Source organism: Melanostigma gelatinosum, assembly GCF_949748355.1.
Source record: "Melanostigma gelatinosum genome assembly, chromosome: 19".
Taxonomy (NCBI): Eukaryota; Metazoa; Chordata; class Actinopteri; order Perciformes; family Zoarcidae; genus Melanostigma; species Melanostigma gelatinosum.
Genome location: NC_136652.1, coordinates 3,790,743 through 3,806,047, shown reverse-complemented (window position 1 = coordinate 3,806,047; position 15,305 = coordinate 3,790,743). Strand labels below are relative to the sequence as shown.

At 45.2% G+C, this 15,305-nt stretch overlaps 1 protein-coding gene across 1 annotated transcript; it reads left to right on the top strand.

The window, feature by feature from the left end:
• Positions 1 to 7,275: 7,275 nt before the first annotated feature.
• LOC306793468 (ankyrin repeat and EF-hand domain-containing protein 1-like) lies at positions 7,276 to 15,082 on the top strand (the record flags this gene model as incomplete). Its single annotated transcript, XM_079291114.1, has 10 exons — positions 7,276 to 7,468; positions 7,912 to 8,073; positions 10,668 to 10,867; positions 11,045 to 11,194; positions 11,299 to 11,422; positions 11,719 to 12,541; positions 13,278 to 13,504; positions 13,741 to 13,889; positions 13,995 to 14,048; positions 15,029 to 15,082. The coding sequence occupies 10 exons, from the start codon at positions 7,276 to 7,278 to the stop codon at positions 15,080 to 15,082; spliced, it is 2,136 nt and encodes a 711-aa protein (XP_079147240.1).
• Between the last annotated feature and the right edge of the window lie 223 nt (positions 15,083 to 15,305).

The following is a 15,305-nucleotide window of genomic DNA, read 5'->3' as shown; positions in this document are numbered from 1 at the left end:
AAATCGCCATCATTACCTACAATTGAGCCTGAGATAGTGCCGCGTGATTCCTCAGGTTCTATAGTCTCATATGATGCCTGAGCCAGCAGGCCATCCAATCACAGACAGGTTAAACCAATTAGTTTGACTAAACTATGATCTTTTAACAGTCTTTTAACTAATTTCTTCGGCTTCATAAAGTCTTCACTGCTTAATTGATTTGTGTGTCAGCTAAATATTACAGGGTTTATATTAAATATTACAGGGTTTATATTAAATATTACAGGGTTTATATTAAATATTACAGGGTTTATATTAAATATTACAGGGTTTATATTAAATATTACAGGGTTTCAAAACGGTGAACACGTAAAGGCACCCGTTGGGCATTGAAAGCTAAAAGCTTGTCTAATCTTTACTTCACTGTTTAAATGTCCAGACAGCGGCCAAATGAATCAGCTGATGTCGACCAGCTCAATATTCACTGAATACCTCAAGAGTTTAAAGCCACAACAAGCTGGAGACATAGCAGGGAAGCTGATCTTCTGAAATGTAAGTTCGGCTGTAGAGATGGACCAGAGGAGACGATGGAGGGATTATTGTGCTGCCTCTAGAATTTAAAACCTGCATTTCTTGGACTGACTAAGCAATGAGTTCAGTGGTCTACCAGAGACTCAGAGAAAACACCTTCAAGTGTTGAGACCTGTGTGTCTCACTGTGAGTACAGCTCTGTTGTTAGTAGAATACTTTGCTCTGGACACATCTTCTGACAAACAGCTGACATATCTTACCCTTCATTTCCTCTGGCTGACCTGGTGCAGATAAACCCTTCCAGCCCTCTTCAGTAACCTCTCTCTGTCTCTCTCTCTGTCTGTCTGTCTCTCTCTCTCTCTCTCTCTCTCTGAGTAGCAGGAGGTGTGCGGAGCTGCAGGAGCGGAGTTTTGAGAGCGAAACTTAACGTGTTTTTCGACACTCTTTTTCGTTGGGTAATGTTGGGTATGATAGTGTAGTGGGGTGTGCAAGGTTCACGGGGTTTTTTTTTGCGTACTTTTATCAGTTTTTTGGGTTTTTTGTGAGCGGAGTGCAGCCGGGCAGCAGGTGCTGTCGGCGTGCTAACCGCTAGCATGCGCCTGGCGGAGCTAACCAGGGAACACGGCGTGAAGATCCCGCCGCTGTTCGGGTATTCGGTAGAGGAGATAAGCTTGGCAGTGGGTGAGCTTGTCGGCCACAGCCACGTGACGTCCGCCGCACGGATGAACAGCGCTGTGGTCATCTTTTTGGACAGCATAGAACTTGCGGAAGTGGTGTTGATGAACGGGATCTCCATCGGTGAGCACTTCCTGCCCACGTATCCTCTCGCCACACTGGAGGTGAAAGTCACTGTGTCCAACGTGCCGCCATTCATAACGGGCGCTGCCATCGCCAAAGAGCTGTCCAAACATGGGAAGGTGACGTCTCCGGTTATAAGGCTGACCTCTGGTTTCCAGTCTCCGCTGTTGCAGCACGTGTTGTCTCACAGGAGACATGTCTTCATGATCCCCAGCAACAGGAGCAGGGTGGTCAACCTCAGCTTCAAGCTCACTGTGGGCGACTTTGACTACGTCATCTTTGCAAAGACGAACGATTTTAAATGCTACAGCTGTGGGAAAGAAGGGCATCTGAGCAGGGCTTGTCCTGGGGAACACGGCTCAAACAAAGACCAGAACCGGAGAGGTACTGAGGACAGAGGGGACAAGCAGGACGGACAAGAGGGAACAAGTGGAGCACAGGAGGCGAGGGTGGAGGAGACGGGTGGGGCTCAGGTGGAGAGAGTGGAGGAGACAGGTGGGACCCAGGAGGCGAGAGTGGAGGAGGCGGGTGGGGCTCAGGTGGTGAGAGTGGAGGTGACAGGTGGGACCCAGGAGGCGAGAGTGGAGGAGGTGGGTGGGGTACAGGAGGTGAGAGCGGAGGTGACAGGTGGGGTACAAGAGGTGAGGGTGCAGGAGACGGGTGGGGGACAGGAGGTGAGAGCGGAGGTGACGGGTGGGGTACAGGAGGTGAGGGCGGAGGTGACGGGTGGGGTACAGGAGGTGAGAGCGGAGGTGACGGGTGGGGTACAGCAGGTGAGGGCGAGTACTGGAGGACAGGTGGAGGCAGGTGGGGAGGTGGCCATGGAAGCAGACGAGGAGCAGCTCAAGGCCCCTCAGCTGAAGAGGAAACAGAGAGGAGGCAGAGGAAGCTCACAGGCCAAGAAAGTGGCAACTACAGACAGTGGAGGAGCAGCCGAGTGTGAGTCCAAGCCGGAAGAGGACCCTGAGTCCGGTTGGGAGGACTCTGAGTCCAGTCAGGAGGAGAACTCTGCTGTAAACAGTGAGCCCTCTACACACGGTGCTGGCAGCTCTCGGGGCTCTGGAGGCTACAGCGTGGAGGAGATCAAGGAGTTTCTGAGGAGGAGTAAGAACGTGAGAAAAGTCAGAGTGGAGGACTACCTCTCGGACAAGGAGCAGCTCTCCAGCTCTGCCAGATCTCACATGAGGAGCAAGGACAGAGGAGGGCTCACGAAGCAGGAAGGATACAGACTCAAGAAAATAGTTCACAAAGTGAACAAAGAACTGGACAAAAGTGGGCGCTGAGTGAGAGTCAGATCTCAGCCTACAGACAATTACAGACACGTTCATGTTTGATGGACCGTATGTGTTGGACCGTTTGAAATGATAACGTATCGTGTTCAGGAAAAAGTTGAACTGATTGTAACAGTTTAGCGATGTTTTGTTTGTTCATATGACTTGAGGAAAGACCAAAAAAAAAGAAAAACGTAAAATAAAGGTTTGTTAAAAAATCAAAAAAATCTCTCTCTCTCTCTCTGTCTCTCTCTCTCTGTCTCTCTCTGTCTCTCTCTCTCTCTCTCTGAGTGGAAGGAGGTGTGCGGAGCTGCAGGAGCGGAGTTTTGAGAGCGATAATTAACGTGTTTTCCGACATTTTTCTTCGTTGGGTAATGTTGGGTATGATAGTGTAGTGGGGTGTGCAAGGTTCACGGGTTTTTTTTTGCGTACTTTTATCAGTTTTTTGGGTCTTTTTTGAGCGGAGTGCAGCCGGGCAGCAGGGCTGTCGGCGTGCTAAACGCTAGCATGCGCCTGACGGAGCTAACCAGGGAACACAGCGTGAAGATCCCGCCGCTGTTCGGGTGTTCGGTGGAGGAGATTAGCCTGGCAGTGGGTGAGGTTGTCGGCCACAGCCACGTGAAGTCCGCAGCGCGGATGAACAGCGCTGTGGTCATCTTTCTGGACAGTATAGAACTTGCGGAAGTGGTGTTGATAAACGGGATCTCCATCGGTGAGCACTTCCTGCCCACGTATCCTCTCGCCACACTGGAGGTGAAAGTCACTGTGTCCAACGTGCCGCCATTCATAACGGGCGCTGCCATCGTCAAAGAGCTGTCCAAACATGGGAAGGTGGTGACTCCGGTTATACGGTTGACCTCTGGATTTCAGTCTCCGCTGTTGCAGCACGTGTTGTCTCACAGGAGACATGTCTTCATGATCCCCAGCAAAAAAAACACAATCATTTTTTGTTTGTTAGTTTCACAGCTTTAAGGAAAAGAATTTGCCCCAATGTGTTTTTATTCTATGACGTGTTGTCTTCAGAAACAAGAAGCCACTGCAGGGTTGTCTTGTAATTCCATATTTCATGCTGTTCTACAAACTTGAATTCTTTACAGATGACACGGAGATAGCCCTCAGGTCTGTCTTGTGTTAAGGACAGGACATTTGCTTTGATGATGAAAGATAAAAGATGTGGGGGTCTTTTGTTTTCAAATGTGCAGAGGTTTTCTTCAAGCTCACAGTTTCGTTTTGACCACAGGCAAATTCCCAGAAACATGACGCTGAATGCCAGTTGTCTTCGAGTGATGTCGGGGACACGGTCCAAACCGCCGTTATTTAAAGGGAAATGCACAAATGAAGTCACTGACAGTTCAAGACAGAAACCGCAGCATTTTATAAATCACACTACAGCAAAAACAATAAGACCATTTTAGGACATAAGCTATGCCCAGAAAACACGAGGGGAGGAGGAGGAGGAGGAGGAGGAGGAGGAGGAGGAGGAGGATGGCTGGGGGGGAAGAATGGGGATTTCTTTTTTTCTCCCCCTTGTCCTAATAAGGGCCATCTAACGCTGGTGGAGGATCAAGAAGCTAAAGTTATGAAGCTGTTCCTATCATTCTATCTGACAGTGGAATTTTTGTGGAAAGCTACAATAACAAATCATGAAGCTGAACTTTTGTCTCTAGTCTACAAATCCCATCTCCTTCATGAACACGCACACACACGCACACACACACACACACACACACACACACACACACACACACACACACACACACACACACACACACACACACACACACTTCCTGCCTTTAGAAGTCTAACTGAAATGACCAGAAGAAAATGTGTGCATCATATCAAGTATGTAGATATTGTTGAATGGATTTAAAAGGAACATTTTCTGCAGAGACGATACAGAACGGGCCACATGCTGCATTATATTGACATAATGGTGGAAGCAATACATGGATTAATATCAGCACATCAGGGTTTGATCCCAATGCATTGTTCTTTTCCTCCCACAACTTTTCCTTTCCAGTGTGGGAATGTAATGTTATATGTTTCTATGTATTGTATAACCTCGAAGGAATGTAAATATTTTTCAGCGGTTTCGCCCACATAAGATTTTTACGAGTTACCACTTCACCTTGCCAGGTATTGTATATGTTTTGTATGTTGTTTGCCACATGTGTGCCTCAAATACAGATATCCAGTTTTGCACAGCTGATGTCGGCAGTCTCTCATTTATCTGGATTGTGTTCCGTTTATTAAATGAGGCAGTGCGTGCCAGGTTTTACACGCCGTTTAGCCCGCTTCAGACTTATTTCATCTGGCACTTTATTGGCTTTCACAAATACACACAGCTGGGACGACTTTCTATTTCTGGCTCCTACTTTAAACCCCCTCTCAACTCTTCCTCTTGACTGCAGTAGGTTCATTTTAGCTGAAGACATCAAGGAGATGGTTGATAAGCCACTTGTTAGGCTGCACTGCAGTGACACCCTGTGTTCAGTGTCGTTACCGTCGCAGCTGGGATGTCGCTGCTGAGGAACCTTGGAGAGAGTATCACATGTCTTTGCACATTCATTACTTATCAAGAGGTCTCTTTATAAACCCTTTCTGCACTCAAGTCATTCCACCGTCACTCATGCAGACAGAGTCATCCCTGAGACAATGTAATTGATCTATGCACTGGCGGTCAAGTGCAAAGAAGTGTTAATTCTACCTCGGCTACCTAAGGATGTAAGGATGCATGATAAGATGGGACAGATGTAGCCTACGTATGGTCAGCTGTTTGAGCATTCAACAGCTAGACTGGATCTGCATTGCAGATATCCATAATTAAATTATTCCCAGTCCAAATGAGCATTTCAGATAGAAACTAATTGCATTTTTGATATGTAACATTCTGGATAAAAAGTCTGACTATCGTCATAATGTAATAACGACTAGTCAAGATGACTTTGTTAATACTGATGATAGTCAAGCTTGGCTAATAACTTTTAACGGCTTGTCATACTATTCTAGTGAAAATACAATTTTGACGAGGAGAAATGATATTTCTGATATCTAAACTGTATACATTGGACTGGTAAGCCGTTTTAACATTGAACGTTAATCGAACCACACTCCTCTGTAATCATAATGTTAGGTCATGTTAAATCCGCTTGCCATAGCCTTTGGTGTTTGTGTTGGTACTCTGTGGACCCCAGGAAGACTACAATCACTCCGTGAAAGCTGATAGGGGTCCACGTGAAGAATGCAGATTATAATTCGAATGGTGCCAGAAACATCAGATTGGGAATCGGATGAAACAACACGTTACCTGGATGTTGATGACATGTGACGTTTAGGGAACAACGTGTGGACATTTTAAGTAATGCTGGCCTATACTATTTTTAATTGTATTCGGTTTACTTGTTTAGGTGTATTTCTGTGGTTTAGTTTATTTGGATTAAAAAAAATAAATATGATATGCTTTACAGTCGGCGTAGTGTCCACATTTCCTCTCTGCAGTCGTATTTGGAGCCACAAGATTCATATTACCGAGCTCATCCCCAGTACTTGAATGCAGCATCAGACAGCACCAAAACACAGAACGTACTTCCCGGGATTTCCACGCGTGCCGTTGCCATGGAGCTGAGTTTGTTTATTTTCTCCGGCAGACACGAAATGAATGGTCGTGCTTGAAAACAAACAAACAAACAAAGTAAGGACTTTGTGCCGAAAAAAACTCGGCATACGTGTGACTGTCCTCGCTGTCCGGACGTGCTTGGGTCTGCGAACAACAACGTGCAAGGACCTTTAAGATTTCCAGCACAGGTAAGAAGCGCGTGCCAAACAAGGAAACGCAAGGTGGCAAGCTAACGTTCATTTACCTTTACCTAGCTTAAGTGTGTAGGTGGGTGGAATGGTGTCTGAGGGTTTATCAGTCTACAACGGCTTTCAATGTTTTGTTCATGCCGCCACATGTTTCATTAACAGCGTTTGTGAGGTTAGTTTTTCTTGTTTTCGATAAGAATGTAACACTCAGTAAAGGGTGAACACGGGTCAAAGGGTCAGTGACCAATCAGAAAAAGTGATTGGTCATACTAGGTTGTCAATTAGCTAGGTAACGCGGCTAACTAGATATTGTATATTTATTGGAGTGAAAGTCACGTTCAGAAGTACAAACTAGCTCACAAAAAGTGTGCTCTAGTGTAACGGTAAGTCCTCCGAAAGGACAACGCCACCGAATGTTCGAGTTCAATTCAGTTAAACTTGTTTTAGGTGGAAAAAAATGACAAAATACTGTGCTCAGACAAAACAAAGCAGTGCACTGACTGCTCATTATAATGGCTCCACAGGCTGTTCAGAGACATAACTACTACACATGTGCTCTGTGACGATTGCTCATTGAGTTATTTAAACTGTACAATATTGAATATACTCACAAAAAGCCACACAATAAGCCCTTTTGACAGCAGCCAGTCTGACATGTATTGCAGGGTAAACACAGGTGTAATTGCTGTAAAACCAGGGCCCTGGCCCACCTGAATAGAACAGGGCCATAATAAATGTTATTAGTTACACCTGTGTTCACCCTGCAATGACATGTCAACATTGCCGCTCGCTTCCACCCTTCGTCGTTAGCATGTACGCCTACATATTTGTCAGGAAGTCATATCTCCTTTTCTATATTATTCTTTTTTTTTTAACCAGCCCTTTTCACCCCATGATGAGTGGCGGAGTAGCAGAGGGCCGCCTGCAGGTCCTTCAGATCTACCGCCTGCTGCAGTGCGTCCATCAAGGGGATAAGGAGCAGATAGAGAAGATGGTGAACCTCGGGGTGGAAAACCTCATCAACCTCACTGATCCGCAAGACAGCAAAGGGGTTCTTCACGTGGCAGTTTCAGCCAACAATCAGGGTGATGGGTCTCTTCTTTACTCCGTCAGATTATAGACATTCTGTTTGAAGAGAACATGAGAGAACATGGTGCTCCACTGGCCTATCCTTTAGAAATGAAGCCACGACTTGGTAAAGGCTAACATTTGAAAGCAATGTATGTCAGTATGTTTACATAACTTGAATACTGCAAATATCCAGTTTACTGTAACGTTATTAGATTTATACCCAAAATTCCTTTAAAACAACAACAAGTTGTTTCTTGAATTCATAGATTCAATTTGGCCTTTTTGCTGCACAGCTTTACTAATGTCCAGGACTTATAAGAGAGCATGTACACAAGGCTACTGTACAATTTATTTTTAAAGAGAAATCAAGCAGTTCATAGAATGTACTGCAAACCCCAAAAACAAGAGGTCACCTCAGTGTCCTGACTGTTCCTGTACTCCTCCGGACTCCTTACAGACTTGGTCAGCTTCCTTCTCTCCCTGGGAGCATACCCCAATGTCCTGGACAAGGAGGGCCACACCCCGGCCATGTTAGCTGCTGAGCTGGGCAATGATGCCATAATGGCACTGCTGGTGCAGAGCAATGCTAATCTGAGACTCCAAGACACTGAGGGCAAAGGTGAGCTGTAGCAGAACTTGGGGAGAGCAGGGTAGTACATATATGTGATAGTTTTAAAGGAACAATGTGTAGCACTAAGGGGAATTTATTGGCAGAAATGGAATATAATATTAATAACTATGTTTTCTTTAGTGTATAATCACCTGAAAACAAGAATCGCTGTGTTTTCGTTCCCTTAGAATGAGCCATTTATATCTAAATACAGAGCGGGTCCTCTCGACAGAGCTGGTCGCCATGTTTCTACAGGAGCCCAGAACGGACAAATCAAACACTGGCTCTACATAGGGGCTTTCATGTTTTCACGTTTTTGCGTTTGCCACCAAAGTTCTCCGATGCGCTTGGCACACAGGAGGAGTTTAGGTCGTTTGCAATCTGCCACATCACCGCTAGATGGCGCTATATCCCTACACACAGGTCCTTTAATACTTTATTAAAGTAGTTTTATTGAGATGGAAATCTTTTTGTTTTATTGCAAGAGTCTTGATATAAAGTTTGTGGGCTGAAACATAAAAATAGAATTATTTAGATACAGTTTGAGGAAAATGGTGGTGAGAACAAAATTGGCCCGTGCGCACAAATTCAACGTGCATGTCAAATCTCATATATATGAATATCGAAAACAATTGGAACTGAACTGTCAGGTCAGATTTTTACGAGACAAGTGGGCTTTCTTCCAAACTATATTTTTGATTCTCAGCTATTCTAAACCACTGGGTCGGGGCCCATGAGTGGGCCTCATAGGACTGAGGCACTGCCAAACCATTAGATTCAATTAACATAAGAAAATTGGAATTTTACAACGCAAGTTATTTTTATATCTAAATCTACTCAAGTATTCACATAAATTAAAAAACATAGTAATTCAAGCACAGCATAGTGTCAATGACCAGTTATGTGTGAATATTGCCACGCCAGTCACAGCATCATCATCAGGTGAGACAAATGTGTGTTGCCGATGTTAGCTAGCTAACTGATGCAGTGACACAAAATGAAATCGTTTTTTTTTTATGAAAAAGTGACGTGGGAGACAACCCACAGCTGACAGAGGCATAACACATATTTACAGCCCAGTTGATTTTTTTCTCTCTTTTATTTGGGAAGGGGATCCTTGAAATGTATGCGAGGTAACGGAACAGCGTCCCTTCCACTAATGTATTCTAATTGGAGCTTGAAGTGTCGATTTCTCTAATAGAGGTGTTTTCCATCTCAAGTCAGTGCAGCAGGTTCGCTGTGAATGCCTTACCTTGTCTCACAACTCATGAAAATGAACGGTGCCTCTGTTTACATATTGATGAGGAGGCTGTATCCCTGACAACTCTAGTGAGCGAGCCTTAAGTTCTTCTCCAGGACCTTGTCAAAGCAGTTGTGATTATGATCCCAATGACAGTGTGTCCGGAGCATCGATTACTGCAAACGACATTCTTTTGAGAGTGAGCGAACAAGAGAGGGAGAGAAAGAGAAAGCTTGAGTTACAGTGAGAAGAAAAGTATTTGCGCGTGTGCATGAAGTCATGCTTTTCTATAATGCATGCAGCACCTGTATGTATGTGTGTGCACGCTTGTGCACAGTGCGCGGATGTGTGCACGTGTCCGTCAGACCGCGTAGGTACATCTAATTACAGATCAACCTCTATTGGTGATACCTGTGAAACATGCTGAGTAACCTGATATCGCCCTGCACTGCCAGAGGACTGGTTTGGCCCAGTCTCAACACTCACAGCCAAGCCTTTACCCCATAGGCTGAGCCTCAATAGTCACACGTTTGCCTGTGTTATCCTCAGTGTTATAGAGGGCCGGGTGGGCTGCTTCCTCAGTACAACATTAAAACTATAGTGTGTTTACAAAACGCCCATAAGCTAACAAGCTATTTCTCTATTGTACACTCAATGCAAAAAACATTGTACATTTCATACATCTTTACATGGACTGATCTGATCTGACCAAAAATATAAATATTATCATTATTTATTATCATTTTTAATATTTTTTTGTGGCATTTTGGTCTTCATTGGACAGTTTACAGTTATAGTAGCGACAGACAGGAAACAATGGAAGAGACAGAGAGGTATGACCAACCAGGCGGCAACCTCCGGTTCTGAAGAGTGAAGCCGATGCGAGTGTCTTAAAACTTGCATTCTCTCTAATGTCCACCAGGGGGCGACTCCTCTGGTTGTATAGAAGTCTATGAGAAAATGACTCTACTTCTCTCTTGATTTATTACCTCAGTAAACATTGTAAACATGAGTTTATGTCTCAATCTCTAGTTTCAAGTCTTCTTCAATACAGCATGATGTTCATTTAGTAAATGATGGTCCATTTAGAGTCAAACAGACCATAAAGCAGAGTGTGCTTTAGGGCGGGGCTACCTTGTGATTGACTCCCTGGAAAAAACTACCTGGCGACGGCACTTCTTATATACTGTCAACAACGAAGGTTATGTGGTTATATGGCTATTGGGCTTATGAAGTTATTTTGATAATGTTGATTTTAATATTTCTTCTTGAGATGCAATTTAAAAGCTGAATGTCAGTCAGATATATCTCCCATGTGCCTGAATCCCTCTGTCTCTCATTTTGCTTGTCTTCCTCTCTTTAGGCGTGTTATTCTACTGCATCTACCCCACCAAGCGTCACACCCTCTGCCTGGAGATGGCTCTGAAGTGCCAGGCGGATGTCAACAACGTGTCAGCGCAGGGGACTCATGTCTTCCAGTTGATGTGTGAAAAAACCCAGGAGTGTCCCCCCATGTGTCTCATCGCGCTGGGTGCAGGGGCAGACCCCAACGCAACAAATAAGGTTAAAAAATACAATGGGGACTGACACCGAGGCATTGTGGGAGCTGAGGCAATGGCAATGGAGTGTGTGGGATCTGAGCGCACACACCATAGCGTGATGCCGATATATTCTCAGCTGAGATGTTCTTTGTGCTGTTTGTTTAACCTAAGACGACTCCTCTCCCCTCTTTCTCGTCAGAAAACCGGCGTCACGGCGTTGATGGAGGCAGCCAAGGCGGGCTCCCTGCAGCTCGTTAAAGCCATTCTCAAGAAAGGGGGAAACCCCAACGCCCGGGATCGAAAATGCCTCACAGCACTGCACTATGCCGCCATGGGGGGCTTTTTTGAGGTGTAGTATGAACTCAACTCAAATTACAGAAGTTACTGTTGGTACCAGTGGGATTTCAGATTAAAGATTCTATGTGTTGCTCTGTGGTGTTGTGTGCCTTCTAGTTGTTTCCGGTGCTGTCCGCATACTCAGCAGACATGGGTTCGATCAACTTAGAGGAGTGCACAGCCCTACACTACGCCGCCGCCACGGGCAGTGCTAACTGCTGCAAGTTCCTGGCACAGAGAGGTGATGAGAGAGAGTCTAACGTTAACCCTGTGTTGAAAAAGATAGCTCTGTGGTAACTACTCCTAATGCCATCACAGGGTCAAGACAGGATCTTCACTTTTGTTGTCGTATGTTTTATAAGCTTTAATCTCTGCTGAGAGACATGCAGAGCCAGGAAATACAGTTGTCTTCTCTCGTCACGTATTCGACAAAAACAAAGAAGAAAGTCGTAGAGTATGCAGCTGCAAACACTGTCCCAAATTGAATTAGGTCATTCTACCATGTGTTTATATTTTCCCTAAAACTGTGATGTTCAGGTTGTAACCCCAAACTGAAGAACCAGGAAGGTTTGCTGCCACGTCAGATTGCCAAAGCGGCTGGTCACGAAGCGGCAGCCAAGGAGCTGAGGAAAGCAGAGCGCCAACAGGGGAAAGGCAAAAAATCCAACAGTGCGATCCCCACATCAGCTCTTTGGGCCCTGACCCTCCACGGCTGGTCTCACGAGCACGAGGATGAATTACGGCGAGCCTTTGAGGACAACTCGGACACAGTTACCGCCGAGAGGTTTATTTCAGTGTTGGAAGAACTGAAAGCTCCGGTTGAACTAGATCAGCTCAACACGGTCATCTCAGCACATGGCAAGACGAGAGAGGGCTACGTCAACATTAATGATTTCATCAAAGGTGTCAAGTACATCAAGAAACCATTCCTCCTCTCCTCTTATATTCCAAAAAAGAAAAGGGGAGAAAAGGGAGGGAAAAGAGGCAAGAAGAAGGGTCAATTTGTCCTCCCCTTGCCCATTTGCACCGTCCCACCAGAGCTCATGCCCCGGCGACCGGACGGAGGCCCACCCCACTCCATGATTGAGACATACCACAACTGCTCGGACATCCGCCGATTCGACCGCGATCACCCGCCAGAACATCCCCTGATGAATGACTCAGCGTGGTACGTGGAAAGGCCAGAGAAGGTCTACGTCAATGTCAACTACTGTGTGAAAAGTGGAGACCTGGAGTCTCTGGCCCTCGCTCTCAATCAGGGCGTTCCTGTGGATGTCCAAGACCAGTTCTACAAGACCCCGCTCATGGTGGCCTGCTCCAGTGGCAACTACGAGGTGGCTCAGTATCTCCTCAGTCGGGGGTGAGAAATACGCTTTCTTATTTATTTTTATTTGTTGAGATTTGCAATGATTTTCCCACTGAAGCAATACAGATGTGTTTCTTCATTACATCTGTGAGGATTATTACTGTTTAGTGAAACGGATTATCGACAATGTGAATTTAAAGCAGCTGTTATCAATATTTTAAGAGTAACCGTATGAAAACAAGGGGACAACTTGAAAGGGGTCGCTTGCAGTGAATCAACAGCTTCACTGAGCCTCTAAACCAGTTCCATTCTCAGCTGTTGTGTTAACGTATTCACGTTAATGTAAGAGTAAATGGTGCTGGTTTTAAGTTATTATCCTTAAGATAAATGAGGTATCGGGAGGGTCCCAGAACACTCAGTCACCGAGCAGCTACTTTGTCAGTAAAACCACAGAGGAGCAACTGGTGTATCCGTTTCCAGGGCCAGGTCCCTGGTACTGTGCATGCTGGCTCACTTCAATGGCCGTGACACACTAAAGAGAATGGGACCAGAATAGATTTGATCATTTACGCCTGTGTTTACCTGCTGTGACTCTGTCAAATGGCTGCTGTGGAAACGGCACTAAAGCCAGCCTGTGTTCCGTCAGTGTAACGCTCTCATTAAACTGCAGAGTTGTTTAGAACAGGTCATCTTTCATTGATAAGCGGTGATTTCCGCACCTTCTTTTTTTGCAAAATGTTTTCATCAAATGGTGAGGTCAGAGGTCAAATCTACTCTCTGTTCCTGACAGGGCCGATGTGAATGTGTGTGACCAGTTCTTCTGGACGCCCCTCCACCACGCGGCTTACGCTGGCCAAGTGGAAGTCATTGAGCTTCTGGTGAAGGCCGGGGCCTCCGTAGACGCCCGGGCCCTCGGAGGAGGCACGCCCCTCATGAGGGCCATCGAGAGCTCTCGACCCTCCTGTGTGGACTTCCTCATCAAGGCGGGCGCCAGTGTCAATGCAGAGAACAAGAAAGGTTTGACTGTACATCTAAAATACACAGGAGTTCATTAAAAACACTAATATTGAAATACATTTCATTTGACATATTAAAATAGACAGAGGGAAATATAACTGAATTGGATTTCACAACATTTTGAGGAAGCAACACAGACAATAGATGTGGTTTACAGTGCACACTATGAATTCATAATAAGTTTTCAACTTTGACTTGTCCCGTCATGTGATTGACCATATTTTATTTCCCTTCAGAACAAAACTGCCTCGACATTGCCAGAGCTTTTGCTGACTCCAGGATAATTGACTTGGTCAAAGACAAGATGGACTCTCTGCCCACAACAACGGAGGCAGCCAAGGGAAAGGGGGGCAAAGCTCAAAAGCCTAAACCTGCTCAGGCAAGGGTACAAGTAACTGCATTAAAATCTTCCATCTTGTGGCGTTAAACCTTTTCTGTTTCCCTTATGTTTCAAATTTAAATTTCACTCAGTGCCCAATTCACTGTTCAGTCCACAAAACACATTCAGGCCAATCACGATCGGACACCTCCGCAGTACCAGTCGGTACACCTCAGGCTGCTTCTATCATCTTCGTATAGTCTCATCACACAGCTAAATGGAGCTAAATGGAGCAAAATGACATGATTACTATAGCAAGCTAACTCGTGTCGTCAACGCTGTTTATTGTCTCAGGCCGACTCATCAGACTTTGATGCTGATGTTGCTCCAATACCGTGGTCTTTCTGCTCTTTGCTGGTGAAGATAGACCACCCGAAGAGACAGCCGCTGCGTTGTTTCCCTCGCTGGGGTCTTTGTGGCTGCTGGGATATCGAAGTATACCGTAGCCAACATTTGACTGGAGGTGATCTGCACCCTCGTGTTTCATCTGTGTACTCTAGCGTCTTCCGTCAGCATGAGAAACCAAAGCCTGTAACCAAATCTGATTACTCTAAGGCAGCAACTTGTAAGCAAACTGGACCAGGTGTCTTATGTTACACCTGGACCATGCTAGCAATTCAATTAGCATTTCCTATTAGGAATCAGGCCCAAATCTGACCGAATGTATTGATTCTGTCATTAGCAGGTGATGCCGGAGCACAAGTTCCTCAGGAATATTCACAGTTTAAATGTTGCTGCAAGCAGCAATTCTGGGGAGCAAGAAAAAGTCCATCACACAGAATAACTTGCACACACAATATGGAGCTGTCTACCCGCTGCGCATTTTTTGTCATAATCCAGAAAAGCACAGGGGCGATACAGACCACTTCCTCTGTCTGCTCCTGCAATAAATGATGAAGACAATTGAATTGCAGAAATTCACTCATGACTACAAGAAACTGATGAGCCTATTCAACTTACATCCAATGGAACTCATGATGCACCCTTAAGTCAAACCAGATGCTTTTCATTGCAATGTAACACTCCCATTTAAACTGGCTTTGAACCCGTGAAACTCATCACTGAATTGGTTTGAAATAGGATCCTGTAAATGAGACAGACACAAACCTAAAATATGGTCATAATTCCTGTGTTTTCGTGAACAGGATCTACTGTCAAAGTTCGACAACGTCTTAGAATCTTTAACCTGCGGCCTCTAGTTTGTGGTTGCAAAGTTCCACGGGGCTCTGATCATCGTAGAGGTCACAGCAGGTCATTTTATACGGTGACGTCGAGCTTGAAAACATGACATCACACATGAATAGAACTGGGCTCATTGGAATAGGGGAGAATAACTTATATGTATATATATATATACTTAGATATAGTTTATATCTATAAATACATGTATACTGCACGCAAAAAAACTGCATGGTTGTTGCC